Here is a 27,995-nt window from a genome sequence, read left to right on the forward strand (position 1 = left end):
AAGAAAGTGCAGGTCAAGAGGAGAAACTCTTCTACAGAAAGAAGCCAAAAGCATTAACAAGAATCTTGATTGGGAGACTTAACACGTGCACATCCACAAGGCTGGAGTCCTGTGGCGGAATAACATTTTTTTCCCCCCAAAAAAGCTCTAGAATCGACAAAACATGTTGTCAGAAAAAGCAAAACCCAAAACAACTTCTTTTGTAGCTGTAAGGAGTGTGATGTATGGTAAAATATGGCCAACTTTGCAGAAACGGGGTCTCCCTTGCCAACATTCTCAGGAGCCATGAACTTCAACAGAAAGAAATGCATCCTCTTCGCAGGGAACGCGGTCCGCCAGGGCTCCCCCAAAGTCAGTGGCAATGAGCAGCCCCCCACAAGGTGTGATTTTAGAAGGGAATTGCGATCCCACCGCAACCTGCGTCCCGAGTGTGGGCTGACGCTGGCGGGCAGCGCTGCGGGGCGCCTGGGTAGGTTCCTGGGCTGGACAGGGGGGTCCCCGGGGCCAGGGCGGACCGGGTCCAGCAGGCTGGGGGCTGCCCCCCGAGGTGCAGAGGGTGGGGTCCCCTCCTCCGGCGCCGGGCTCCCGGGGGTACCCCGCCCAGGGCACCGCACTGCCAGGTGCGCCCCCCGCGCCGACCTCCCGGAACCGCGCGGGGGGCGGCGGGTGCTCCCCGGGCAGCGCCTCCCCGCGCGACCTCCGGTGCCGCCACGAGGGCGCGGGGAACCCCGGCACTTCCCGCCGGGACCGCGGCCCCGCTCCCGGCCCCGCTCCGGCGGCGTCTCGGGCCGGGCTGCTGGGGGGATGTTCTCGCGAGAGGAGCGGGCGCGGGGCGCCGCGGGTCGGGGGCGCGGGGAAGCCCGAGGCGAGGCCGGCGGGGAGGGCGCGCGGGCGGCGGGCAGGCCGGGGACGCGGGGAAGCCGCTCCCGCCGCCGCGAGCCAGCCCTGACGTCAGGAGTTTTCCTCAAAGTCAACAACCAGCCCCGCGGCGGCGGCGGCGGCCCCGCGAGGGAGGGGGGCGGGAGGCGGCGGGGACCCCGGCGGGGCGCGCCCGGAGAGGAGGCCGGAGCCCCCCGCCCCGCCGCGCGTCCCGGGGCCCGAGCCGCCCCGCCGCCCGCCCGCCCGCCGCGCCCGGCCCCCGCCCCGCGGGCCGCCCGGAGAACTGACGGGGCCGCCGACATCCGATTCCCAGCGAGTCCCCGCCTCCTCCTCCCCCGCCCGCCGCCGCCTCCCGCGCCAGCGCCGCGGCCCGGCCCGGCGGCTCCCTCCCCTCCCGCAGCCCCGCGCCTGCCCTCCCGCCGCACCGGGCTCCAGGGGGCCAGAGCTCTGCGGGGTGGGGGGAGGACAGGAGGGGAGGAGGAGGGAGGGGGGACCCCCGAGTCGCCCCCTCTCCTCCCCCCGCCCCCCCGGCTCCATCCTCCGCCGCCGCCCGAGCAGCTGCGGGGCCGCCGCCGCCGCCGCCGCCGCCTTTGCAGGTAACAGCCACCGCCCCCCACCCGCGCCCCCTCCCCCCGTGCCCCCTTCCTCGGACCCCGGCCCGGCCCCCTCGGGCGGGGGGCCGGGGGTTGTCTGGGTTGTCCCTGCGCCGGGGGCGTGGGCGGGGGCTGGGTCAGGAGGCTGGGGTGTGGGTGTGGGTGGGAAGGCCGGGGATGCCCGGCGCGGGGACACGGGCACCCCCTCGCTTTCCGGGGGCGGGGGGAGCTGGGGGGCGGCGGCGGCGCGCGCGGGGGGCCGGGGCAGGGTTCCCCGGCCTAGCGGTACCGGCCGCGTCTGGGCTGCCCCGGCCCTGGCGCCTCCCGTCTCTGCGCAACTCCGCGCGCGCGCCCCCCCCCCCCCCCCCCGGTCTCCCCGCTCCTCCCCGGGCTCCCCGCCGGCCGCGCGGCGTGGGGAGGGGGCGCCCGTGGGCCGGGGGCGGCGGCGAGGTTATGTAACGCGCGTGGAGCCCGTGGCGGCGTGTTTGGGTTGGGGGGAGGGGGCTGTCTGCGTGCGCCCCGCCCGGGCCGCCGTGCGCGCGGGGTGGGGTGCAGCCGAGGATGCGCCGGCGTCCCCGGGGTCTCCTTCCTCCTCCACCCGCCCGGCCGGCGGCGCGCGGGGAAGACGGCGCGGGTGGGGTGGGGTGGGGTGGGGTGGGGTGGGGTGGGGTGGGGTGGGTGGGTGCGGGGGCGGCGTGCCTGTCTGCGTGTTTCCTAGTTGTGGGGTTTGATCCGCTGGGGAGTTGTGCGCTAAGAATAGAAATGTGCGGAAGATGCTGGTTTGGCGGATCCAGGGATGCTGTCGCTGCCGGTGGCGGCGGCTGGGCTGCAAGTAAACAAACCGGCCTCTCTCTCTCTCTCTCTCTCGTCCATCTCCTCCTGCGCATCGGTCTGCATCAGCCATGATGCTGGTGGGCCCTCCGGAGCCCCAACTTGGGAAAGCTCGCCGCTGGCTGGGGTCACCCCGCGTTCGGGATTTCCCGGGCAGCTGCCGTTCAGGCCAGATTGCCTCTCTCTCTAAGCGTCAGGTTTCCAATAGCGATATTGGGTGTCGATCTTCAGAAAGCAGAGGCGGTGCCTGCAGACAGGTCAAGGGTGGGAGGGATGCTCCCCGTCCTCCCATCAGAATAATGGTAGGAAAATAAAACCAGCTCCTTCCACCTGGGCGGGGATTGGTGGAGAGAGAGAGAGAGAGAGAGCCCAGGCGTTTGTAGCTCCTGAGGTTTCCAAGACAGAAAGTCAGTGGTGGACTTGAGGTGTCTGCTGGCTAATTGCGAGCATTAATAAGATGGTCACCCCTCCTACGCTCCTCCTGAAGCTGAAGGGTATGAAAGAACGACTTTTTTTTTTTTGTGTGTGTGTGGCAGTTCATACATTTGCCAGTTGCCTCAAACCATCCATCATGGTATGCGTGTGCCCCTTATTTGGGAAAGCGTGGTCATACAGGTTTGAGTACACTCAAGTCATTAGCCAAACACTGGGTTTCATTTTTGGTGGGAGCTCATTAAAGTAGATGGTACATTATTAGGAAATAACTGAAAGAAAAGAAAAAAAAAAAACAAAGGTGGGCGAGTCCAATAAAAATGGTTTAGGAAACTTTGTCTTCAGAACTTGAGTGTCATTGCAAAATATGTATAAATGCATATGAATATTCCAAGAGGTGGTTGTTCAATACACACACATATACATATATTCACGACGTGGTTGTTTAAAACATGAGCATATTCATTAAAATACTTATGAATAAATTACTAGTTTTCTGAGGTATACGATTGAAGGCACACTTCTTTGCATATATGCGGTTGTTCATGTGGAAATAACACAATCATGAATAAACGCTAATACAAGAATAAACTTTCATGTATTCACAACTGTACACCCGCCTTTGCCCCGCAATTTTCTTTTGACAGTATGCAATCTTGACTTTGAAAGTTTACCAACGAGATGGTACTGAAGATCTGCTTTTTTGCTTTTCTCACCAGGTTGACCCCACTATCTTGAATTGGCTTGAGCTTCTTTTAAAAGTGAGAGGAGATCATATATCACATGAATGAGATGGCATTGGAATTAGATGAAGGTAGATTTTTTTTTGGTTCAGCTATATATTTGTACTGTGTATTTGCAGTAGTGTGTGTGCTTCCAGTGTAAAAAAAAAAACTAAAGTAACTGCAAAATAATTTATGAAACTATTACTTGTATTCATTTTGTCCCAGACACTTAGCCTTTCTGTGATTTAGTGAATTATTTTCCAACTTAAAAATTCATTTTAAATTTGATATTGACTTAGTTTAAATTGTGTTTGTCAGAGTACTTAAGAGTTCTTCTTTGGACGTTTTGTTGTTCATGTAAGTTTATGGCTGTAAAGTATTTTAAATAAGATTTCATTCATTCAACAATTATTAGAATGTGAACTGTATGATGGGGCTGGTTGATTGAGAACCTTTTTTTTTTTTTACATTTTATTCAGAAGATCACATCCATTAAAAAGAAAATTTGTTTTCAGATCACTGTGAATCTAAACACGTTTTGCCTAAACATATCACGGACAACTGTGCTTATTAGCACAGAGTCTTGTGCAAAGTAAGGATCTAAGATTTTTTAAACTCTAGCTTTTGATTTAAATGTGAGAGGTTTTCTTTCTTACAGAAATTCAATGGGAATTTCCAACTATTTGGATTTCTTTAAAAAGAGGAACCCGTTTTACAAATTGATTTTGTGGAAGTTTAGAGTTTACTTAAACTTTGCATATCTTTGTGAAAAGATAGCTACACTTTTTGTTGTTGTTGTTATACCTTTTAAGGTCAAGAGTTCACCCTTGGGAAGCTAAGGCAATCATTGTTAACTAGGTGTTAATTGGATTTTATCATGATTTGATAGGATCTTGTTTTTAGAGTGTGATTAAGTTTCAACATTAAAAAATATTTCATTTGAAACCATTTAGAATTGAATAACAACATGCAAGACAGAAAAAGAAGCCATTCCATTTTTAAAGTATATATATTTTTTATTAAATTGATTGGTGTCAACAGGAACGTATAGGTTTCAGGTGTGTTTTCCTATGTTAGCTATTTCATTTTGTTTTGACTAAATCAGTCTTGTAATTTGACTTGCATTTTTATTTTTCTTAAATTAATTTTAAAAATGCACAATCAATTTTTACAGATTCGTTAGAATATGTAGATCATTTAAGATTGTTCTGTTTTTAACTTAAGGTTTCAGAGTTCACATAAGTATTCTAAATCCTGGTTTCCTACAGCATGCACTGTTCTGTTATTTTGTTTTTTTAATATATTTTTATTGATTTTACAGAGGAAGGGAGAGGGAGAGAGCCATAGAAACATCAGTGATGAGAGAGAATCATTGATTGGTTGCCTCCTGCATGCCCCCTACTGGGGATCAAGCCCGCAACCCGGGCATGTGCCCTTGATTGGAATCGAACCCGGGACCCCTCAGTCTGCAGGCCGATGAGCGAAACCAGCCCAGGGCGCATGCACTGTTCTGTAGTCTCCTGCAAAGATAGCCCTGAACCATCAGATGTTAACTTACTTATTTTATCATGGTCTTTCATGGATGATAGAGCTAGCTAGATTCATTGCAGCGTTCATGGTAGCCAATGCCTGGTGAGCCCTTGCCATGTGCCAGGCACCGTTACATGTGGCCAACATGTATGTATATATGCATTTAATCTTCATGACCATCCCTGCTACATTTTTTAAAGTGATTTAAACACGAGAAAAACACTAATTCTGGTGTATAAAAATCCATCTCATTTTAACTTCCCTCATTCTGAAACACTTTTCTTTTAGTATTTTTCCTAACTTGTTTATACCTGTTAGAGTTCACAGTGACAATGCTAACTTTCCATAACGTAGTATAACCGTTTTCCCAGAAATCAAGTTAATGTAGATGGACTGACCCATCATCACATCCTTTTTCATTTCAGTTATTTCAAATGCTGAATTAACTGCCTCCAGTGTTTACGTATTTTATTGTAGCACCAATGTATTAGATGTTAATATACGTCCTGTGCTGGGTAATCTTCAAATAGTAGTTGATAGAGAAATTGACATATGCTTCTTGAGCCATGGGTTTGCTTTCTTAGTTCTTTTTCTTTTCAGTACTCTATATTTATTTAATGCCAACTGCACATATTTTACACACCCAAATAGGTATATTTTCCTAGTATTCAAAGGGAAAAGTAAAAAAATAAAATAAAAATGACTAGACCAGATCACTAGAAGACTTCCAAGTGAGAATTTCTCGCCCCTGTGTTAAGAAATCCTGTGTTTGTGGGGCTGCGGATGGGAGAACGAGGAAGATGGTTTTTTTGTTAGGATTGGAGTTGGCGTTGGAATGTCTGATCTTCCCAACTATATTAGACTTTGGTGGACAGGAACTGTATAGTCACAATATGGCTAGCTAAGATGTCAGTTATAAATGAAGTAGCTAGCGGAGTTGAACTTGAAGAATCATAAATGTTAGCTCTGTAGAGCTCTTTGGAGTTCCTCCGATGCTCTGTGTCTTTGTTTTTATGGCGAAGGAAATACAGGCACAGAGATTTCGGGGACCGGCATCGCTTTGGTGGGGCCCGTTGGGAAAAGCGACCCAAATGTTTAGGCTTGTCCATTGCTCTTCGGAACATGCCATGCCTACAAGGTACCTCTCCCTTTAATTGGTGGTGAAAGGTCAGGCTGGTTCTTGGCATTTAACGGACCGTGTACCAGTTGTGTTTTGTGTGTAGGTGAACTCTTTTTCCATTTCATAATCAGGGAGGTCCCGGGACAGAGTTTGGAAGGATCGTACATGTGTATTGGGAAAATATGGCCAACTGTGCAACCAGAATTATAGTAGCAGCTCTCCACCTGGCCCTGTAGTATAGGTACCTGCGCATGGAGACAAGCCACAGTGTCCAAGAGGAGTGTAGGGGATAATTCGTCAATAGCTTGCCCAGTGTTTTAGGACTCAGAAGGATCCAACAAGCGTTTTCCTAGTTGTTCCATGTTAGAATATTAAATATATCGCTCAGCACAAGTGCTTTTCTTTTTTTATCCTCACCTGATGATATGTTTATTGATTTGAGAGAGAGAGAGAGAGAGGAGAGAGAAACATCTATCCGTTGTCTCCTTGCATGTGCCCGGACCAGGGTTGGAACCCCCAATCTAGGTACGTGCCCTGACCAGGAATCGAACCTGCAGCCTTTTTGGTGTAAGGAACGATGCTCCAACCAACTGAGCCACCCGGCTGGGGCACAGGTTGCTTGTTTGATGAATAATGGCTGTGTTGGTTGAAATGGCGTTTAAATACCCTAATCAGGTGTGGGGAAGAGGGAGGAAACGCTTTATGGTTTTGTATGTGTATTTCAAAGTTTGCCAAGTTGATTTTTAAGAATTGGCAGTTTTGAAGAAGTGCTCTGTTGTGGGAAAGTAAGAAACGTGCCTGTGTTTATGCAGGTATTTCCCCATAATGTAAAGCTCAGCAAAGATATTTACAGAAAGACTTTGAAGAAAATCCACCGAGTGTATTATTGTACCCTGAAGAGAGGAAAGGTATTCGAAATACATAATTTGTGCGGCCCACTTCCCTATGGGTTATGTTTTTTCACAGGATTATAACCCTGAAGAAGGACAGACTGGCTTTTAGAGTTACTTGTGCAGAGCAGGTTGCCTTGAATTTCGCTTCCATTTCAGTATTTTTTCTTTTCCCTCAAATCCTTTCAGAAGTTTCACCGAGCTTTACGCACTTACGGCACATATTAGTTTCACCTATTTCTTGTGCCTAGGTGCATACCGTAAAATTATATTATGGTTACCCTTCACCAGCTTTGGTATTTCACAGTAGCAGCATTCTCATGTCTTTGAACATGTTATCTTCATTAATGCAGTTTGACTAGCATATCTGAAGTATGTGAAAAGTTGTGGTGCAGAGCGAGTATTATGCTGCATCATGTTAATCACAGCCAAGTTTATAGTTTAGAGAAAGCTGTGTTATAGAATTGTACTGTGGCCTTTAACTTTGAAATTAACACAGGAGATTGTCAACCTAGGTTAATTACAGCCTTTGTTTGTAAAAAAGAGAATGGCTGAGGTGCCCCTTTAACTTTGTCACCCTGCTTCTCTGTTGTTATAATTTCATCTGTGATGCCACACTGATATGTATTTAATTTCTAATTTATTGGAGAACATTGTGCTTGACTGGACCTCTGAAGAATAATTTGATACAAACAAATGTTCAGAGCTAGTCTCCAATGTTACACATATGTTCGAGAGTTCATATAATGGTTGGTAGAAAGCACACCGACCTGATTGGAGACTTGAATTGCGTGTAGTCACTCTTGTTTCCTGTCACTTAACTCGTTCTGGTAACTGTGGGGAAATCATGTCATCATTGGTTGGTCACAGGTTTCCTAGAGAGCACATTAATAGCAAATTATTAAAGGCTTGGAAACAAATTTTCAATACTTTGTTTTGCTTGTCTCCCTGTATACTTACTGTAGTCCCGGTCACAGAGCAGACAATCAATACATATTTATTAACCTAATATATGCATATTATATGTTTGAGTGAATGATACTTTTACAGGATGTTTGAAGAAGTTACAATTTTTGCTTAAAATGGAACGGTTGGTTGTCATAAGTTAAAGAGATACCTTTAAAATATTCTTACACATATTATTAAGAGAATATGCCATTCTTTTTCTTTTTTCCCTCCCATAATGGATAATTTTGGGTAGTGTTGATGCTTGATTTGTTTGGGAATTGAAACTTGAGCATCTCAACAAAAAAATGTCAAATATGTTGAGAACAAAAGGATAATTTTAATGTGTGATAGTCCTTACAGTTAATGGAAGTCTATAGGAAATGTACTTCAGTGGACAGGGACGAATATTTACTATAATTTTAATTATTTATATATAGGTGCTTCCATAATGTTCAAGTTCAGTTTGGTTTTAAGATGGCTTTCTGTTGATTTAGAATGTTAGCTTGTTTAGTCTGTTTTTTATTAAGCTGAATCTTCATCCCTTGTTTTAGCCACTGGTTTATTCCATATTTGTTGAGCATCTATTATCTCAGGCACTGTCAACTTGTTTTACAAATAAAAATGCTATTGCATGAGGTAAAAGATGGGGAAATGTTTTTTCAATTGTAAAATGACATCCAGGTGCAATTATCATCATCAAGTTCTCAAATAGTCTGAACAAAAGTACCCTTATTATAACAACCACTTTGTGTAAATTCTAAATTGAATCTGCCAAGAATTTCGTGTGCAATTTTTTTTATAAGAAAAATTAGGTTACCCAGTGATGAAATGTTTAATGAAGTAGGCTTAAAAGAAAAATAAACCAAATTTTGTCTGTTATAGCTCATTGGATAGAACAGATTTCTAGGGAAGTTAGGACTGTTAGGAGGAGGTGAAGTTCATTCTACTTTCCTGAACAGATTACATGCTTCATTCAAGTCCAGCTCATCCTTTTGCAGATTAGTGGGGCTTTTTTGTTTGTTTTTTGTTAATCCTCACCCAAGGATATTTTTCCATTGCTTTTCTGAGAGAGTGAAAGGAAGGGAGGGAGGGAAGGAGAGAGAGAGAGAGAGAGAGAAAGAGAGAGAGAAACATTGATGTGAGAGAGGCACATGGATTGGTTGCCTCCCGCATGTGGCCCCAGGCTGGGAATCAAGTCTGCACCTGAGGTACAAGCCCTTGATCAAAATCGAACCCGGGACCCTTCAGTCCGAGGGCCGACGCTCTATCCACTGAGCCAATCCACCTAGAGCTGTAGATTAGTATTTTTAATAGACTGAGGGCGAGAGGGTAGATGACGAGGTACAGGAATGTTGTCATTGCAGGAAAATGAAAGAGTATAACTTGCTGCTTATGAGTTAATAGCATTGTTTTGTTATACAAACAAGCATTTATTTATTTCTAGCCTAGTGATACCTTTGAATGTCTTTTAAGTTATGTTCGAAGAATGTGTCATTTCAGTCTTTAGAGACTCAGGAGCAATGTTTAAAGCTGAAAGTTATGATTATGGGTAGAATCTGTTCACATTGTAAGATGCAAATGCATAAACGCATCTCTATAATGTGTGGGGTCACTGCCCCTCACAAAGATGGTAAATCTTATCCTATTGATTTAACATAGATTTTAACAGTTTAAATATATAATCGCCAGTGAACATTAATTTTAAAATCTGAAATACTAGTTTTTGAAACAGTTTCTTTATAAAATGAAACTCACTGACTTTGGGTTGATGTGGAGATTTTAGCCTCTCGTTTTATACTGGAGAGGCAGTGCTGGTGGAAAGAGCATGCGCCTGGGGCTGTGTGTTGGGTCTCCCACAGAGTAGGCCTGTGACCTTGGGCAAGTCTCTTCATCTCTCTTGACCCTGCTCTCAACTGTAAACCGAAGGTCGCTTCCAGTTTTAAGATTCTTATAATGAAACTAGAAGCCCGGTGTACGAAATTCGTGCACGGCGGGGGGGTTGTCCCTCAGCCCAGACTGTACCCTCTCCAATCTGGGACTCCTGGAGGGCAGTCAGACATCCCTCTCACAATCCAGGACTGCTGGCTCCCAACTGCTTGCCTGCCTGCCTTCCTGATTGCCCCTAACCGCTTCTGCCTGCCAGCCTGATCAACCCCTAACCACTCCGCTGCCAGCCTGGTTGATGCTTAACTGCTCCCCTTCCAGCCTGTTTGCCCCCAACTTCCCTCCTCTGCCAGCCTGGTCACCCCTAACTGCCCTCTCCTGCAGGGTTGATCACCTCCAACTGCCCTCCCTTGCAAGCCTGGTCCCTCTCAACTGCCCTCCCTTGCAGGCCGGGTGCTGCCCTCAACTGTAAACCGAAGGTCGCTTCCAGCTTTAAGATTCTTATAATGAAATGTCCACTTTAAAAAAAAAAATCCATTTTGACAATACTTTTGTTTTTCTAATGTTTTTTTGTTTTTTTTTTTTAAATAGGGGTATGGTAATACATTATTTAAATAGGAAAGTCCACATTTTAAATAGGTTTATTGGGTATGGATTATTTTTGGTTATTACTAAGCATTGACCCCTGACCTCTCCCATTTCTAATCCTAAGAGTATTCAGATAGGAGTTTCCCTTTACCCATGTGACATAATTTTCAGTGGATGCGAGGCTCCTTGCTGCAGTAGAACCCAAGAGAAGGCCTGCAGGACAGCTCCTCAAAGGACACCGTTTTGTACTAGTGTTCCCACTATTTACCTCCCTTTAATTATTTATGTAAAGGCTTATTAACCCTTTTAATGATCTGGCTCTGTTTGTGCCATGTAGCCAGGTGACCATGTTGAGGTCTTCAGGAAGTTTCATAAACGAAATTAAAATGATCTTTGGATTCTTGACTGCAGGGTTTTGTGGTTTCTTTGTTTGTTGCCTGCTTTGAATGGCGAAATGAGTCTTGTCTTGAATTCTGTGGCCACATCCTGTGGCATTTCTGGATATCAATACACGCTACTGAAGAAAAAGGAAAAAAAAAAAGCCCTGTGTGTTCAAATACATGGAGGATTTGCTGAGATGCTTAATATGTTTATCGTCAGGTTTCAAGAGAAAGAGACATGGTTTGTAGAATTTTCCCAACTTATTGGACCCAAGAATTTTTCTTTTTCCATCTTTCTTTTTTTTAAAAAAAATTTTCCAGAATTTCTTTGTAATATCCTGCCAGACCTATTTTGGGGAAGTAGCCCCAGACCCTAACATCCCTTCGGACTCTGCAGGAGGAGAGCCTGAGGATTGTGAGGACAGGCTGGGCCCTGCCTGGAGGCCCTGCGGCAGCCCCGGGGCACACGGTGGCCATGCGCTTGGCTTCAGCTACACAGACCGGGGGGTCTTTAGTCTGGATGCCTGACTGCTCCGTGGTTAGGCCGTGCCCTTCACCCACATCAGGAAAAGAACTGGAATTCAGTCCGGCACTAGCCAAGGGGTCTCTCCTTGACTCACCGCTAGGCCTACTGATCCAAACCCAGTTGGAGAAAACAGCACCTGATGCAGCCTGTCCGTCCGTTTCCCGGTTATCTGAAACCTACGCCTGTGTCCCTGGGCCATGGTTTCGGCCCTTTTCTGGGAAATGCTTTCACTCAGTGTTATCTTGGTATTTCCCTTTTTGGGTTGAGAGGGACCATAAGAGATCACCCTGTAAAACGCAGTGCTATTTGTGTGTGAGGATATTTTGGGGACTTCGTTTTTGTGTGTTTTTTTTTACACTAGAAGGTGTTTTGTAAAGACCCATGATAAGAATTTCAGATTTTTGTCCCAGGAAGAATTATATTCTTTCTGAGCAACTTCTTTTTTTTTTTTTTTCTTTTGAAAAATACTTATGGGTGCTGTAAATATTGAAACCTATCGTGTTTCCTTATGTGCATTGCGTCCTGAAAGCTCATGCTGCATGTGTGGCCCATCTTCACAAATGCACAGTTTTACTCCGGCTTCCTTTTAATCTTTATCGAAGGCAGCGATTTTCAACCTTTTTCATTTCATGGCACATATAAACAAGTGACTAAAATCCTGCAGTATAATTTTCCGTCACACTGGACCCCTATTGTATTGGCGATTATTATTATTATTATTTTCGTTTTAAGGGAGGGGGAGAGAAGAGAGAGAAACATTGATGTGAGAGAGACACATTGATTGGTTGCCTCCCACACGTGCTCCGACAAGGGTCAGGGATTGAGCCTGCAACCCAGGTACTTGCCCTTGACCGGAATCGAACCCCGGGACCCTTCAGTGGGCCAGCGCTCTATCCGCTGAGCCAAACTGGCCAGGGCTGTTGTCATTGTTTTATTTGATCATCTAAGGGAAAAGAGGTCAGTGCCCTTGACTAAATAGTCAGGTATTGGATGTTTTGTTTCAATTGAATTTCTTGAGGTAATGTTGGTTATTAAAATTATGTAGGTTTCAGGTATACAATTCTGTAATACTTCATTTGTCTATTGTGTTGGTATTGTTACATGTTTTAGAAATTCTGGCGGCGCACTAGTTGAAAATCACTGATTTAAGGTAATGTTTTAGAGTTAAGAATGCAGGCTGTGGAGTGAGACAGCTTGGCTCCATCATTTTGTGTTCAAATCGGGCAAGGTGTTTAATCTCTATGAACCTCAGTTTCCCCATCCGTGAAATGGGGTTAATAGTACCCTCCTAAGGTGGTTGTGAAGATGACCTATATGACTAATAGGTTTAAGCGCGTATATGAGTTCCTGGCACCTCTTGAATACTCCCTACTTGTTTATATTTTCATATTCCCTGTTTTACTTTGTCTACTTTAAAAGTAATTGATTTAGTATTATTTATAACTAGAGGCCCAGTGCATGAAATTCATGCACTCGGCGGGAGGGTTCCCTCAGCCTGGCCTGTGCCCGCTCGGCCATCAGTTGGACATCCTTAGTGCTGCTGTGGAGGCAGGAGAGGCTCCTGCCACCACCGCTGTTCTCGCCAGCCATGAGCCCGGCTCAGGGCTTCTGGCTGAATGCACTGACCATCAGGGGACAGCTCCTGCGTTGAGTGTCTGGCCCCCTGGTGGTCATTGTGCATCATAGCAACTGGTAATGCCGCCGTTTGGTTGATTTGCATATTAGCCTTTTATTATACAGGATATACTCTTACCATACAAAATAACAGTTGCATCCTTGGTGTTTATCCAAAGGTATTGAAAACATCTCTTCACACAGAAATCTGTAAATGGATGGTTACAGCAGCTTTACTTATAAGTAGAGGTTCGATGCATTAAATTCATGCAAGGGGCTTGGCCCTCACAGCCCCGCTGTCTCAGCTGGCCCTTGCAGCCCCTCGCAGCCCCTCGCAGCACTTCATAGCTCAGGCTGGCCCTCGCATCCCCAGCTGCCTTGGCTGGCCCTCTCAGCCCCGGATTTGTCTGGAAGGTCGTACAGAAGGATGTCCGGACAGTCGTTCTGCTGTTCGGTCTAATTAGCATATTAGCTCTTTATTATATAGGATATTTTACTTATTGTAATCAACCTAAAATATTTCTTGGAACCAAGCAGCCTAAGCATACCTAAATGTTGGTTTCGTAGCACGTGGTATTTTACATAAAATACAGCAATTAAAAACATTCACAATGGCTTTCCCATAACTATTTTTAAACTGACAGAGATTTTTGAAATTAGACATAGATGGAAGATTTACTTTTCAGTCCACGTAACTTTCATTCTCTTGCCTTTCGCCTCAAACACACATCACCAAACAAATGTTCTGTATTCTTTGGGTAGGTGTGACAGTGGTTTTCTGAAGGACATTTTTTTTATTGCAGCCTCTTAGGTTAAAAGTTTCACTCTCATTTGAAACCTGTCACAAGACGAGGGAAGTGTGTTCGTTACACAACTATTTAATAAATACGTCCCCCAGTTTGAAGAGCTGGGCTTTTATGTAAGGTCAGGCCCATTGAAGGCATTGACAAAGAATTGGTTGTTTGTTATTGCTGTGTGATCTCCAAGAATGGAAAAAAAAAGACATTCTTTCTTCAATACTTCCTTCCAGGCTGAGTCATCACTAGAGAGTGGGAAGGGCAGCAGCAGCAGATAAAAACCCCAAAGCTGATATCACAGACTCCCATTTCTCCAAGTTGGGGGCTAGCGGGGAGCCATCATGAGCGATGTGACCATTGTGAAAGAAGGTTGGGTTCAGAAGAGGGGTAAGTGTTCCACAAAACCAAAACGCGTGGTTGGTAAGTGCGCTAACACTTGGTGGTGTCTGGGAAGTTGATATTTTTTTCTGATGCTGTTAACAAAGTAAACTGTGATGTACTGTGTCCAGTAAGAGAGAAATGATATTTAGCATATGTGTTAGGAATTTGCTTGTTATTCAAGGATTCTTTGTAATTTTTTTAAAGATATATATATATATATATATATATATATATATATATATATATATATATTTATTTATTTCAAAGAGGAAGGGGGAAAGAGGGAGAGAGAGAGAAAGAGAAACATCAATGATGACAGAGAATCATTGATCGGCTGCCTCTTGCACGCCCCATACTGGGGATCCAGCCCGCAACCTGGGAATCGAACCACGACCTCCTGGTTCGTAGATCGATGCTCAACTCCTGAGCCATGCCAGCCGGACTGTAATTCTTTATTTTGGTAATTGATAATGAAGTTTGGCTTTCTGGTATGTTGTGTGCATGTATGTTACAGAAAATGGGTGTCGTGTTTTCTGTGTTGCCTGCTGACTCTACAAATAACAAGAGAGAAATCTTTACAATTATTTAATATTGAAAATAATTGCCTAACTTGTATGCGTTTTAAGATATGTAAACATAAATCAAATAATCCAGTTATATGAAGCCAGTTTGGATGGTCGTAGGGGAAGGGATTAAAGTAGTAAAGGGGGCGGGTCACCACAAACCCTGGGATTCACCATCTCATGAGTAGGTAAGTAAAGTCCTGATTGGAAGACCACAGGAGGAAAGGGTGTGTGTGTGTGTGTGTGTGTGTGTGTGTGTGTGTGTGTGTGTTTATGTTTAATTTAATGTTTTGTTTTTCATGATCTACTTTTAGTATTTCTTGTTTACTCCCACTTTAGATACACAATTCAAATGCATTATTATGCTTTTGTAATATTAAAGGAAGAACTCATCAATGTAAAACATTTTATCCTCTATGAGATCACCTCTGCTAATGTGGTCAATGTGTTTATTAGAATTCTAGAGTTTGGACTAGTTGCTAGGCAACCACTGCTTATCCACGTGGCCACATTGAGTAGGCTGAGGGCTCTTCCATTCTCAGGACTTTTCGGTTATTGATGTCATTTTCTGGTTAAACATTGCCTTTTAAGGTGTGATTTTAATATTCTTTTAGGGTCTGTGGTTCATACCTATGCTGAAAGCTGTTGACAATAGTTAAATGTGATTGTGTATTTTTGAGCTTTATAAAATCAGCTTTTATTGAGTTATTTACATATAACAAAATATACCAATTTTAAGCGTGCCCTTTATGAATGTTGCTAAACTTTTAAAGCAGTGTAACCAACACTATAATCATGACATAGAACATTTCTATCACCCAAAAAAATTCCTGCATTCCCTTGGTAACCACTACTCTGCTGTTACTATAATTTTGCAATTTCATACAAGTTGAATCATATAACATGTAGCCCTTTGAGTCTGATTACTTTCACATTGCATAATACTTTTTTTTTTTCCCCACACTCCACATGCTTTATTGTCCTGCTGAGATGCTTACAAATACTGAAAGTCACCCAGCCTGGACCCCGCACCCACAGCCGAGGGCCGGAAGGGGCAGGGAGGTGGGCTGAGCGTGAAGGTGTAAGACTGTGGCCAGGCTGCTGGAGGCCTGGTCCTCGGCTCCATGTTCATCAGCCTCGGAGGCTGGGCCTCAGGGCCCTCCCTCCCTCCTCTGTGCTCCCCGTACTGTCCTGAGGAAGGTCCTTCTAGCTTTCTTCTCCTCGGGATCTAGATACCCTGCCTTCACCCCCTCTGGCTCTCAGCAAGGCACGTGTGGGAGGGAGCGGGCTGGCCAGGCCAGCAGGCTGTGCCTCAGGGCCTGGAGACGGGCTGGGGGAGGAGCTGTTAGGACCCTTCCCCCAGCATGCGGTCCCTGAGGGCCTGGGCTGGAGAGAGGGTGACAGGTACCCTCAGATGGGCCACAGCTGAAGCTGTGGGCTGAGCGAGGGAGCCATGCAATGAGTACGTAACCATGGCAATGAAGCGGTTACTCTGGTGACCATGGTGATGCGTCTGCAAAAAGGTGATGGGGCTGAGACCTCAAGGATAAAACTCGAGGTCTCTGGTCCTTGAGCAAAGTAATGAAAATATAAACGCGGGAGAGTAATAGGGTGAGAGCAGGGTTAGAGAAGTATACCGCCTGAGCTTTTAGGATTCCTTTATACAGTTGTGTTTTTCATTAGTTTGTTCCTTTTCCTTGTTGAGTAGTATTCCACCTGTTTCTAGTTTGGGGCTATTATGAAGAAAGCTGCTGTGAACATGTGTGTGCATGTGATTGTGTGATGTATTTTTCTCGGGCTATAACCTAGGAATGAGATTGCTGGGTCCTATGGTAAGTTTACGTTTAACTCTGTCAAAACTGCCAAACTGTTTTCAAAGCGGCTGACCATTTGTGTCCAGTTTAATGTCTTTTATGTTATTCTCATTTTAGAAATTTGGAAAGCGTTTTCAGATTTCACTGCTGTGTGAAGGAAGGTACTTTTAAATAAGATCATGGATGTGGGTGGGCTTTGGCAATTTTAACATAAATGTAAGCTGTTGCCATCACCACCTTTTATCAAGGGTTTAGAGTGGTTGTTGAGTCTGTTTAATTAATTGTGTCTCCTCTGAAATATCATTATAGAAGGTTGGTATATAGTACATGGGATATAGAAAAAGGAAAAAAAAATAAAATAGAATTTCTCGGTGTTTGTCCTGCATTGGGAAAGAGAATTGTGTGTGTGTGTGTGTGTGTGTGTGTGTGTGTGTGTGTGTGCATGCGTGCATTAATTTCGGGAAGTAATAGTCTTATAAACATAAGACTTTGAATAATACACAAAAGTATAAAATGCAAAGTAACACTCTTTCTACCCTCTACCTCTTCCAACTTGTTCCTATCCTCAGAGATAACCATTTTAGACCTTTTCTAGTTTTTAAAAAAATATATATTTTTATTTATTTCAGAGAGGATGGGAGAGGGAGAGACAGATAGAAACATCAATGATGAGAGAGAATCATTGATCGGCTGCCTCCTGCACACCCCCCACTGGGGATGGAGCCCACAACCCGGGCATGTGTTCTGTCTGGGAATCAAACCGTGACCTCCTGGTTCATAGGTCAGTGCTCAACCACTGAGCCACACCGGCCGGGCAGACCTTGTCTCTTTTTAATTCTTCTGCTGATTATCCCAATTTTATATATAATGTGCTAAACTTTATTTTTGACTGATCTCAAGTAATCTAGTATATCCCCATTGTGAAAAATGAGAAGTTTTACTTTTAATACTTATTCTCTTCATTTTTTCTTTTTATGGGGGGCCTTTATAGTTAAATTTATTGCATCATTATTTCTATAAATTATTTAGACATAATCTTGCCACTTCATAAGTTAAGAAAAGTTAGTACTCCTTATAATCTTTACCTTGATTTCCTCACATTTCTTCTCCAATTTGTTAACTGTAACATTTATTTTATATCATCAAAGTTTAATAGTTATACTTGATTCCAAAAAGCAGTAATCACTATTATGCTATGTAAACAATATTAACTATAAACAAAGTAGTATGATGCCTGTGATGGGAGAGCATATGAACTTCTTACACGCTATTGGTACTCAAGATAATGCCATACTTTAGTTTGGCTTCTAGTTTGGGCTATAACTGTGGTTTTTTTTTCCTGGATTTTCTAATTGCCACATTTCCCCCCTATTGGTAGAAGACTGTATATGCCTTTATAACATCACTTGGTTATCCAGTTTTGAAATCATACTATTGGTTGAAGTTCTAATGTGAATTGCCTTTTTATATGGGTATGATCAGCTGATATCATGCTATTTAATTGCATTCTTGGACAAGTTCTATGTTCTCTTAGATGTTCTCTCTCTCTCTCTCTCTCTCTCTCTCTCTCTCTCTCTCTCTCTCTCATCTATTTTGCAATTTTCTAGAGCACTTCCTGAAGTAATTTTTTCAGAAAGGGTGTGTGTGTGCGTGTTGTCCACACAATGTTTGAGAATGTCCTTTTCACTTTCTCACCTGGTACATACCTTGGCTGGGTATAGAATTCAGGCTTCAAATAGTTTTCCTTCAGAATTTTGAAGGTTGAATTCCATTACATTTTAGTAACCAGTTTACTGCTGAGAGGCTTGCCACCAGCATGAAGAGTTTTTGGTAGGTAACCTGCTTTGTTCTCTGGAAGCTTTTTACCCGTGGGATTATGAAATTAAAGAGAATGAGCTGTAGTCCTTGTTTGCTCATTCTGTAATTCATTCACACGGTGGACCCTTTGAAAATGCAGACTTTCATATCTTTCTTCCGTTTTGGGAAATCTCCTATATTTCTTTTATTATTTTTTCCCTTCTGTGTTCCCTGTATTCCTTTACGTTTTTTGTTTTTTAATTTCTCTTAGAGCTTCTCTAGCAGTGCACTGTTTTAAATTTTTTCTTTCATTTTGCCATGCCTCTGTTTTTTTCTCTTTGTTTCTTGACCTTTTATTCTAGCCCTTCATTGACTTTTATATTTCAGTTATTACTTTATATTCCCAGGACTTCTTTCTTTATAGGTGATGGCCACCTGCTCTTATTTTACTTAACATAACATTAGTGTCTTATTCTTAGGACACTGAATAAATTTTATTTTGAAGTTTATTCTCCTCTTTGAACAATTCCTTCAATTTGCTTATTTTGTTTCTTTTGTTGTTGGGTGTGTGTTTTTTTTTTTTGTGGTGGTGGTTTTCTTTAGCTATCTGGTGATCCCTGTTTATCTGGGTATATTTGTGAATGAAAGACTGGGATTGCTGGTAATGGCCTCTGTCAATTTTTACAGTTTATGTGTTTCTTCTGTACTTATAACAAGTTAGCCTCACTGAAAGAAGGTTTGTATGGTAGTGTTTAACCTTTTGCACTCGGATGTCAAGTGTGACTCGACACGGTTAGCATTGGAATAAAGGAATCGAGAAAAAAGCAAGCGAGTGCAAAGGGTTAATTGTATTCTTGAAAGCATTAGTTGAAATCTAGGGGAAACCAAATTGGTCCTTTTTTCCCCCACCATTCTTAATTTATTCCTTTAGAAATTTCAATATAATTTTAATAATAGTTTTGTGTAAATTTCACTATAAATCTGTTGGTGTTCGGCTGTATTTTGGTTCAAAGGATTTCTTCCAGAAGAGCAGTATGATTGTAAACACCCTGGGCAGATTGTTGTCACCTGAACTTTGGTGTGTTCTCGCTCAAGAATAAATATGATAATATCTGCCTTTGTTACCTCACCATGCGGTTTTAAACATTTCGAGGCCATGCTTGCAGAGGAGTGTTTTTTAAACTCATAAACTATTAATAAAGGGTATTTACTAGTATATAAAAAAGTTATGCTATCGCCCTTACGTTCAATGCCAGTCCTTTTTCTCAAACCAGTATTGCTGAGTCAGTTCTTGTTAGCTCCTATTCAGATATAACCTCATTTTATTTGTCCTTTTTTTAAAAAGTTGTTCTTCAGTAAATATCTTCCAGGAAAATGAAAAAAAACAAACAGATAATTATTGATGTTGTGTAGCATAAATACTTTATGAGTGGCATATAGTAAGGAAACGTTTCTCTCTGTACTTTTCTGGAGCAGTTGCAAAGTGGTGTCATTAATTGAGATAAAACATTAACATGGTATTGTTGGTGCTAAAGATGACAGTAAAAGAAATGTAATGTAGCAAACATGGGGTCAAGTGTTGCCTGCAGCTTTCTCCTCGGGGGTCCAGGCAGAGCCCCCCCCCCCCCCCCCCCCCCCAGTTTGGCTGCACAGAGGAGTCATCTGGATGCATTTTGAGCACTTGTGAAATTATCTCCTTCTAAGACCAGCCCAGAGGTATCCTCCAGGTGACTGATATCTCTAACCTAGATGTCAAATTTGCTTTCTTATTTTGTTTCATTATAGCTAGTGGCAATATTTGCTGTGAAGAAACTTGCTGCATTAATAAAGTTCAACCAGCTTAAAAGGTCTAAGTTGCAGAATTAAGTAGACTGCAGTAATATTGATCAAAGGCTTATTGTGATTTACAAAATTATGTTTGCTTAATAGTGTTATTTCTTAAAAACCTGAGTATGTAATCTCTCATAAATGTGGACAGCCAGCTCCTTGATAACAAATTAAAATCAGTTATATATTTCTAGTCAACTCATAATCGTACTGTTTTGAAATTGGTACCAATTGCAAGGTGGTTTTATCATTAAAAACATTTTGATTCTGGAGAGCATGATGCCAAGCGAAATACGCCAGTCAGTGAAAGATAAATACCACATGATCTCACTCATTTATGGACAATAAAGAACATTACAAACTGTTGGAACAAAAATTGAGGCAAAGAAGCATCGAACAGACTGTCAAACTACAGCGGGAAGGTAGGGGAGGGTTGGGGGGCGGAGGTAAGAGATCAACCTAAGGACTTGTATGCATGCATATAAGCACAACCAACAGACTCAAGACACTGGGGGCGGGGGAATGAGGGCAAGTGCGAGGGTGGGGGTGGGGGGGGAAGGGGAGGCCCTTGGGGAAGTCAGTGGGGGAAAAAAAAGAGACATATGTATTACCATTTGTAATACCTTAAACAATAAAATAAAATAAAAACCATTTTGATGGATGAAATGCTGCGTACATGCAAGTATAAGTTAATCCCTTACATTTTTCTTGTATTGACATCTAACAGCTTGAGTTTTCATGTTGTGCTCTATGTCTTTAACCAGCTTGTGCTTTCAAATATCTTTTCCCCACAGCCTGGTACTTGTGATTTCCAATATCTCTAAACTGTCCTCTGAGTTCTATTTGTCTTACATTTTATGAAATGCTTTGTTAGATGAACCAGAATATTAGTATTTGGTCATTCCTAGCTCAAACTTGATAAGTCTGTTGTCTTGCAAAGTAGCTTAATCCCCACTATGAGAAATACACCTTAGGAACATAAAGACTGTAGGCTGAGCTTATGTTGGCCTGAGTGATTGTTGTGGTGCAGTCAATTATAAGTGGTTATAGAAAAGGAAATGCAGTTTTGGGGGTACATCCATGTCCAAGGGCCTTTCCTTCTCCTTCACTTTGTAGGTATTTGTGTGCCTTTTGTTCTTGTCTTAGGCACGAAGTGACTTTTGAAACAAATTATGAAATGATTAAGGAAAAAGAAAATGACCATATGATTTCCTGTTTACTACTCGGCAGCAAGCGTTTTCCATAGAGAGTAGGGCTGTGGTAGTGACCCTATAACCACGTGATACATTAGAGAAGCTCACTTTGACTATTTTATTTTTTTTTTGGTAATCCTCACTCGAGGATATTTTTCCATTGATTTTTAGGGAGAGTGGAAGAGAGAGGGAAAGACAGAGAGAAACATCGAGGTGAGGGAGACACATGGATTGGTTGCCTCCCACACGTGCCCTGACCAGGGCCAGGGATTGAGCCTGCAACTGAGGTACGTGCCCTTGACCGGAATCGAACCCGGGACCCTTCAGTCCACAGGCCGACGCTCTATCCACTGAGCCAAACCAGCTAGGGCTCCCTTTGACTATTGATGTTGTAAGTGGAGAAGAAACGTAGAAAAATTAAATTTGTTGGTAATGACATTTAAAACTCTGAGATTTGATGTATTTACATTGTGAAATTTGTTTTTCTCTTATAGTTTCAATTGCTTTGTTTTGAAAGTAAGCCAAATGCAGAGAACCCTCAAATGATAGCTTTCACATGCATTCTAGAGTTACAGAATTCCACGGTTGCTGCTAGACACACCCACCCACCCACATACCCACACCCCCACACCCCCACACCTCCACATACCCACACACCCACCCACACACCCACCCACACCCCCACACACCCCCACACCCACACACGCACTCCTTCCCAATCAACAGTCGAGTTTGGTATGTTGACTGTATCGGACACCTTGCCCAATTCTTATTCAAGTTACTTTTAAACTTTTCTATGCAGATGGTCTAGTCATCTGCAAAGAGCCTCCGCTCCACTCCTTCCTTTCCAGTCCTTGTGCTTCTACTTGATTTGTCCGGTTCACTCACTGGTTAGGACCTCGAGTGCAATGTTGAGTAAAATTATGCGAGTCGACATTGTGGCCTTATTTCTCGTCTTACGGGGAAAGCACTTACTTTACACCAAGTGTCGTATTAGCTGTAGGTTTTCCATGGCTGCCCTTTATCGGGTGGAGAAATTCCTTTCCTGTCCTAGTTTGCTGAGAGTTTTTTTTTGTTGTTTTGTTTTTTTTAATCATGAATGAGTGTTCAATGTTTTCAAAAGATTTTCCATATCTATTGACATGACCACTTGACTTCCATTTTTTCATTCTGCTAATGTGGTGTGTTACTTTCATTGCTGGAATCAATCCCATTTGGTCATGACGGGGTTTATATATTACCAGTTTTGATTTGCTAATGTTTTATGAAGGAGCCTTTTCCCCCCTCCTCCTCCCCCTCGCCCTCCCTCTTTATGAGAATATAGTTCATTTAAGGTTTTGGTATACTGGTTATGCTAGACTCATAAAATAGATTGTAATAGGAAGTTTCCCCTCCTCCTTTCTGAAGGAATTTGCATAAGGTGGGTTTTATTTCCTCCTTACATGTTTGATAAATGCATCAGTGAAGCCAGCTGGGTTGAAGAATTTTGATAAGTAATTCCATTTATTTAATAGATATAGGGCTATTCAGATTTTCTGTTTCATCTTGGGTTGGATTGGGTAAGTTGTGTTTTTTAAGGAATTTGTCCATTTCATTCCAGTTTTTGATTTGTTAGACATAAGGTTGTTCTTAATATCTGCAGGATCTATAATGATAATCCCCTTATTAAATTCTCATAAGTGTTGTTCTCTCTTTTTCTTTGAACTGTCTTGCTAGGTGTTTATATATTTTACTAGAGGCCCGTTGCACGATATTCGTGCAAGACTAGGCCTTCCTTCCCCTGGCTTCGCTCCCGGCCGCCCGGGAGCCTGCAAGTCCTTGCTCCCAGGAAGCACCGCTCCTGTAGCTCCCTCCGCCATCCCCCGCCCCCTCATAGCAGGCGTCCCATCCCTTCTGGCCACTCCCTGCATGCATATGCAAATTAACCCGCCATCTTTGTTGGGTTAATTTGCATACTCACGCCTGATTGGCTGTTGGCATAGCAGAGGTACGGTCAATTTACATGTTTGTCTATTATTAGGTAATATTCTTTCAAAGAACCACATTTTTGCTTTATTTTCTTTGTCCTTTGTTTTCTATTTTATTGCATGTGCTCTTAATTATTTTAATTTGCTTGTCATTTTCTGGTTTCTTAAGATAAAAATATTACTTTTTTCTTTTAGATAAGCATAAGAATTTAAAACTATGGATTTATCTTACTTCACTGCTTAACTGTGTCTCACAAGTTTTGATAATATTGTATTTTCATTGTCATTTAGTGTAAATGTTTCCTAACTTTCCTTGTGATTCCTTTGAACCTTGAGTTATTTAGAAAAGTATTGTTTAACTTCCAATATATAAGGGTTTTTAGATATCTTAGTGTTAATGATTTCTATATTATATTAGATTATAATTACAGAAGATACTCTGAAATTTTTTGTGATACTTTTTAATGGTCCACCATTTGATCACCTTGACTTTAAGCTGTTGTGGGTGTAGTTTTATAAATGCGTGGTTAACCATTTGTACGCCATAAGCGTCTATAGGCACCAGCGGCGGACCTTTTTCAATTAAATTCACAATATCGTGGCAGTAAACTGGTTAAGGTGGTTGATAGCACGTCATCTCTTCCATATCTTTGCTCTTTTTGCTTTTAGTTCTATCAGTTACTGAGAGGGGTAAAATCTCCAACTATGATTGTGAATTTGTTTCATGCTCATGTGATAATGATCATGCACCTACCACTATATCTTCCTTTATGTATGTTTTTGCTTACGCCAGTTTTATTGCTTGGCATATATTTTTTTCCTTTGCCTTTGTCAGTGAAAATCTTTATGTCCTTCAAGGCCAGGTTCCAATGTCCTCTCAACATTTTTTTTTTATTGTAGTCTCAAAGTTAGAATGATTTCTCTTGTCTAGAATATGACCTCACTTCCATGCCTTTGCTTCCTTGTGGCTTCAGATCGGCTGGTTACTAAATAGATCCATTTTTTCTGCTTCTCCCTTGCAAACTCCCTGAGGACAGGAACACTGTGTCTACTACATCTGCATTTCTTTCCCCCAGGGGTCTCCCAGTTCCTTGAATGTAGTGTGCTCTTAATCAGTCTTTGATGAATGAATGAGGGGGAGGAAGAAAGTTCTAGAAGTTCAAACAACTCTATATCACAGATTTCAGGGCAAGGAACTAGACTTGGGGGAGCAGAGGCATGGCCAGGAACACAGTTCCGGAAGTGGCCTACATCTAGGATAGGGTTTCGGTGAGGGCAGTGCGGTGCAATATAAACAAATAGTTTTCCATGTCATAGAGGCTTTCAGGTATTTCAAGATTGCTGTGCCCTAGCCGGTTTGGCTCAGTGGATAGAGCATCAGCCTGCAGACTGTAGGGTCCCCCCGGATTCAATTCCGGTCAAGGGCACATGCCTGGGTTATGGGCTCGATCCCCGGTGGGGGGCGTGCAGGAGGCGGCCGATCAATGATTCTCTTTCATCATTGGTATTTCTATCTCTCCCTCTCCCTTCCTCTCTGAAATCAATAAAAAAATATATTTAAAAAAAAAAGAACAACTATTTTAATAATAAAAAAAAGATTGCTCTGATGTCTTCCCTAAAATCCTCCTTTGAAGCAAAATATTCTCTTTTCTTTAGTTTGTTTATTGTATGACAGGGTGTCCAGCCCTCTCACACATAATCTCGGTGCCCTCCGGTGTGAACATCGCAGTTTGTCAGCATTTCTCTCAGAATGGGATGCCCGCAGCAAGCACAGCGCTGCAGACGGTCCCTGCAGGGGAGAGCGTCGCTGTCAGCTCCCACGGTGTCACTGCAGGCGAAGGGGCCGTCACTCCTCCGTCTCACCTACAGGGTCACGTATGGACTCCAGTTTGTGGCCCAGAGGCTGCAGTGACATTCTGAAACGCCTTTGTGACTAGTTTCCGCTTTGTCATACCATAGCCATCACTGGGTGTTATCCTTGTTAGTTTTGGCCATTATTTTGCTGTTTTATTTCACATTATCTTTGTTACCGAGGTTTAACTTTGCATTAATGCTTTTAAGCCATTTTTTAAAGTCCAATGAACTGCTTGCTTTTGTCCTTACTCAATTTTTATATATGAGGCTTATGTCTTTTGTCAGGTTTGTAAATTTTATATGTTCTTATTTCTCTGTAAGAGCTTTTTGTGTATTTCCAGTACCATTGTTTTATTACTTTTTTGTTGTTGTTGTACATATTTCTCCTGGCTTGAATATACCTTTGAAATTTATGGTAGGTATGTTTTGTCATGTAAAAGCTTTAAGTTGTGCCCTAGCTGGTTTGGCTCAGTGGATAGAGTGTCGGCCTGCAGACTAAAGGGTCCTGGGTTTGATTCTGGTCAAGGGCACATGCCCAGGTTACAGGCTCGATCCCCAGAGTGGGGCGTGCAGGAGGCAGCCGATCAGTGATTCTCTGTGATCATTGATGTTTCTATCTCTCTCCTTCTCCCTTCCTCTCTGAAATCAATAAAAATATTTTTAGAAAAGCTTTACGTTGCTATGCAGTCTAATCCATCAAACTTTACCCTTCTAAGGGGCCATTGAGGTCCTCCTTGCCCTGTTTTCTTTGAGCATCATTAGAACTCAAAAAAAGTGTGTTATCTAAGTTATCTACAAAATCTACAATTTTGTTACCTATAAAAGTCCTTCTGTAAAAGATTCAAGCAGTACCTAGAGTCTGATTGACTTCCTTCACTCCCACTTTCCTTCTCAGAAGTAACCTCGGTTACGTGCGCTGTGCCAAACAAAACCCAGATTTCCCTTAAATATTTCACAACCAGAAAGATGCTTGCCAAACCAGAAGTAGTATTTGCCTCTTGTCAAGAGATCGGGACTCAAGAACTCCATCGGGCGGGATACAGGAGGAGGGATAATTGAAGAAATGATCCTTTTACACTTGGTTCTGTGTAAACATTTGGATGTTTTTGCTTTGTCTCACTTTACATACATGGCATCATAAACTCTTTACAACATGTCTTAGAGACGTGTGTGTGCTGTGGCACTAGTTTTTGTAACTTGCTTTTAGTAAGTCTAGTCTTCCCATTCATCTACTTTGCTTGTACTGAAGTACTCAAGAGACCATCAGTTTTGCCCAGAGGTTAAAAGGATGGGACTCAACTTCAAGTCTTAGCGTTGCCATTTATTAGTGACTGTGGGCAAAATACTTAATCTCAGTACGCCTTCAATTTCTCATCTGTAAAATGGACATGATAATGTCTATTTTATATGGGTGTAAGACTCAACGATCAGAATGTTTGATTAGCTCTTATCACAGTGCGTGGGACATACTAAATAGTTAAACAATAGCTGCTATTATTCAGTAATCTTATAGAATATTAGAGGCCCGATGCATGAAAATTCGTGCAAAAGTAGGCCTTCCTTCCCCTGGCTGCTGGCACTGGCTTCCCTCTGGCACCCAGGACCCAGGCTGTTTCCCTCCTCTGGCCACCTGCAGGCGCCCGGGACCTGGGCTGGCTTCCCTCTGGCCCTGGTTTGGTCAGGAAGGATGTCCGGAATGAGGTCTGGTCTAATTAGCATATCACCCTTTTATTATTATAGATTAGAGGCCCGGTGCATGAAATTTGTGCATGGTGGGGAAGGGTGTCCCTCAGCCTGACCTGAACCCTCTCCAATCCGGGAGCCCTCAGGGGATGTCCTACTGATGGCTTAGGCCCGCTCCCCGTGGTTCTCTGCTCTCTGGGGTGCCTGCCTGCTCCACACCGTGGCGACGGCCAAGCAGGCCATGCTGGGTGCTGCCTGAAGGCTGTGCTTCACTGCTCCCAGGTCGCTGAGGCCGTGCTGGGAGCTGCCTCGTCTCTGCTGTCAGTCTCCACGGAGGCAAGGAGGTTAATTTGCATACTCACTCCTGATTGGCTGGTGGGCATTGCAAAGTGACGGTCAATTTGCATATTTCTCTTTTATTAGTGTAGATTGCTAAATTTGATAACAAGTTTACTAATACTTAATATTTAGGCTCATCTATTATTTCCGTCTATAAAAACAACAAGGCTGCTTGCCCTTTTCAGTAGCTTTTTCTTCCTACCCTGCTGATGCTTTCCATTTCTGAGAGATCATTGGTGCTCACGGGGGCTCCGTGGTCAGTCACCTCTTCAGCACCTTTGGCCTCCATGTTGGCACGGGGCTGCTGCTCCTTCGAGAAGACCCGTGTCATAATCAGTCTTCCTTTCCCGTTGTCTGGCCTGAATGCGGGGCTTCATCTTGTAGAACTTAACAATTCACGTTTGTGACAATGTATTTCCGTTTCTCACAGGGTTTGCAAGCTCATTAGCTGTTTTCTGTATTTGCTCTTTGTTACGATACTTCTTCCATCTTCCACACTTTCTCTTAAATTAAATGTATTGGTGCTGAAGCAGCAAGTACACACATTTTTTTCTCTCTCACTCAGGATTGGAGAAGACCAAATGACAGTCACATTGTAATCCTGTGGTTGAACTTTATGACTAAAAATGTTTGCCGTAACACTAATTTTCTTTCAAAAAAGACAAAAAACAAAAACAAACAAAAACAACAACAACAAAGAACACTAATTTCCTTATCTTGCAAAGTTAAAAGCTAAGGCATTCTATCTAAAATTCCTGGGTCAAGAAATAGAGGCTTACGTGTGTTTTTCTAACATCATAATATCAACCACTAGAAAAACTGAAAATGAAAATAAAAGTA

At 43.2% G+C, this 27,995-nt stretch overlaps 1 protein-coding gene across 2 annotated transcripts in view; it reads left to right on the forward strand.

Annotated features, from left to right (window-relative positions):
* Window positions 1–1,135: 1,135 nt before the first annotated feature.
* AKT3 (AKT serine/threonine kinase 3) overlaps window positions 1,136–27,995 on the forward strand; it is a 211,931-nt gene continuing 185,071 nt past the window's right edge. Inside the window, exons 1-3 of one of the 2 annotated variants that reach the window (XM_079763614.1) lie at window positions 1,136–1,475; window positions 3,455–3,549; window positions 13,971–14,124. In XM_079763614.1, coding sequence (XP_079619740.1) covers window positions 14,079–14,124 — 46 coding nt within the window. In that variant the 5' untranslated portion in view covers window positions 1,136–1,475; window positions 3,455–3,549; window positions 13,971–14,078. The remainder of the gene's footprint in view (window positions 1,476–3,454; window positions 3,550–13,970; window positions 14,125–27,995) is intronic. The other variant, XM_079763615.1, reaches the window with a different exon arrangement.

Source organism: Cnephaeus nilssonii, assembly GCF_951640355.1.
Source record: "Cnephaeus nilssonii genome assembly, chromosome: 23".
Lineage (NCBI taxonomy): Eukaryota > Metazoa > Chordata > Mammalia > Chiroptera > Vespertilionidae > Cnephaeus > Cnephaeus nilssonii.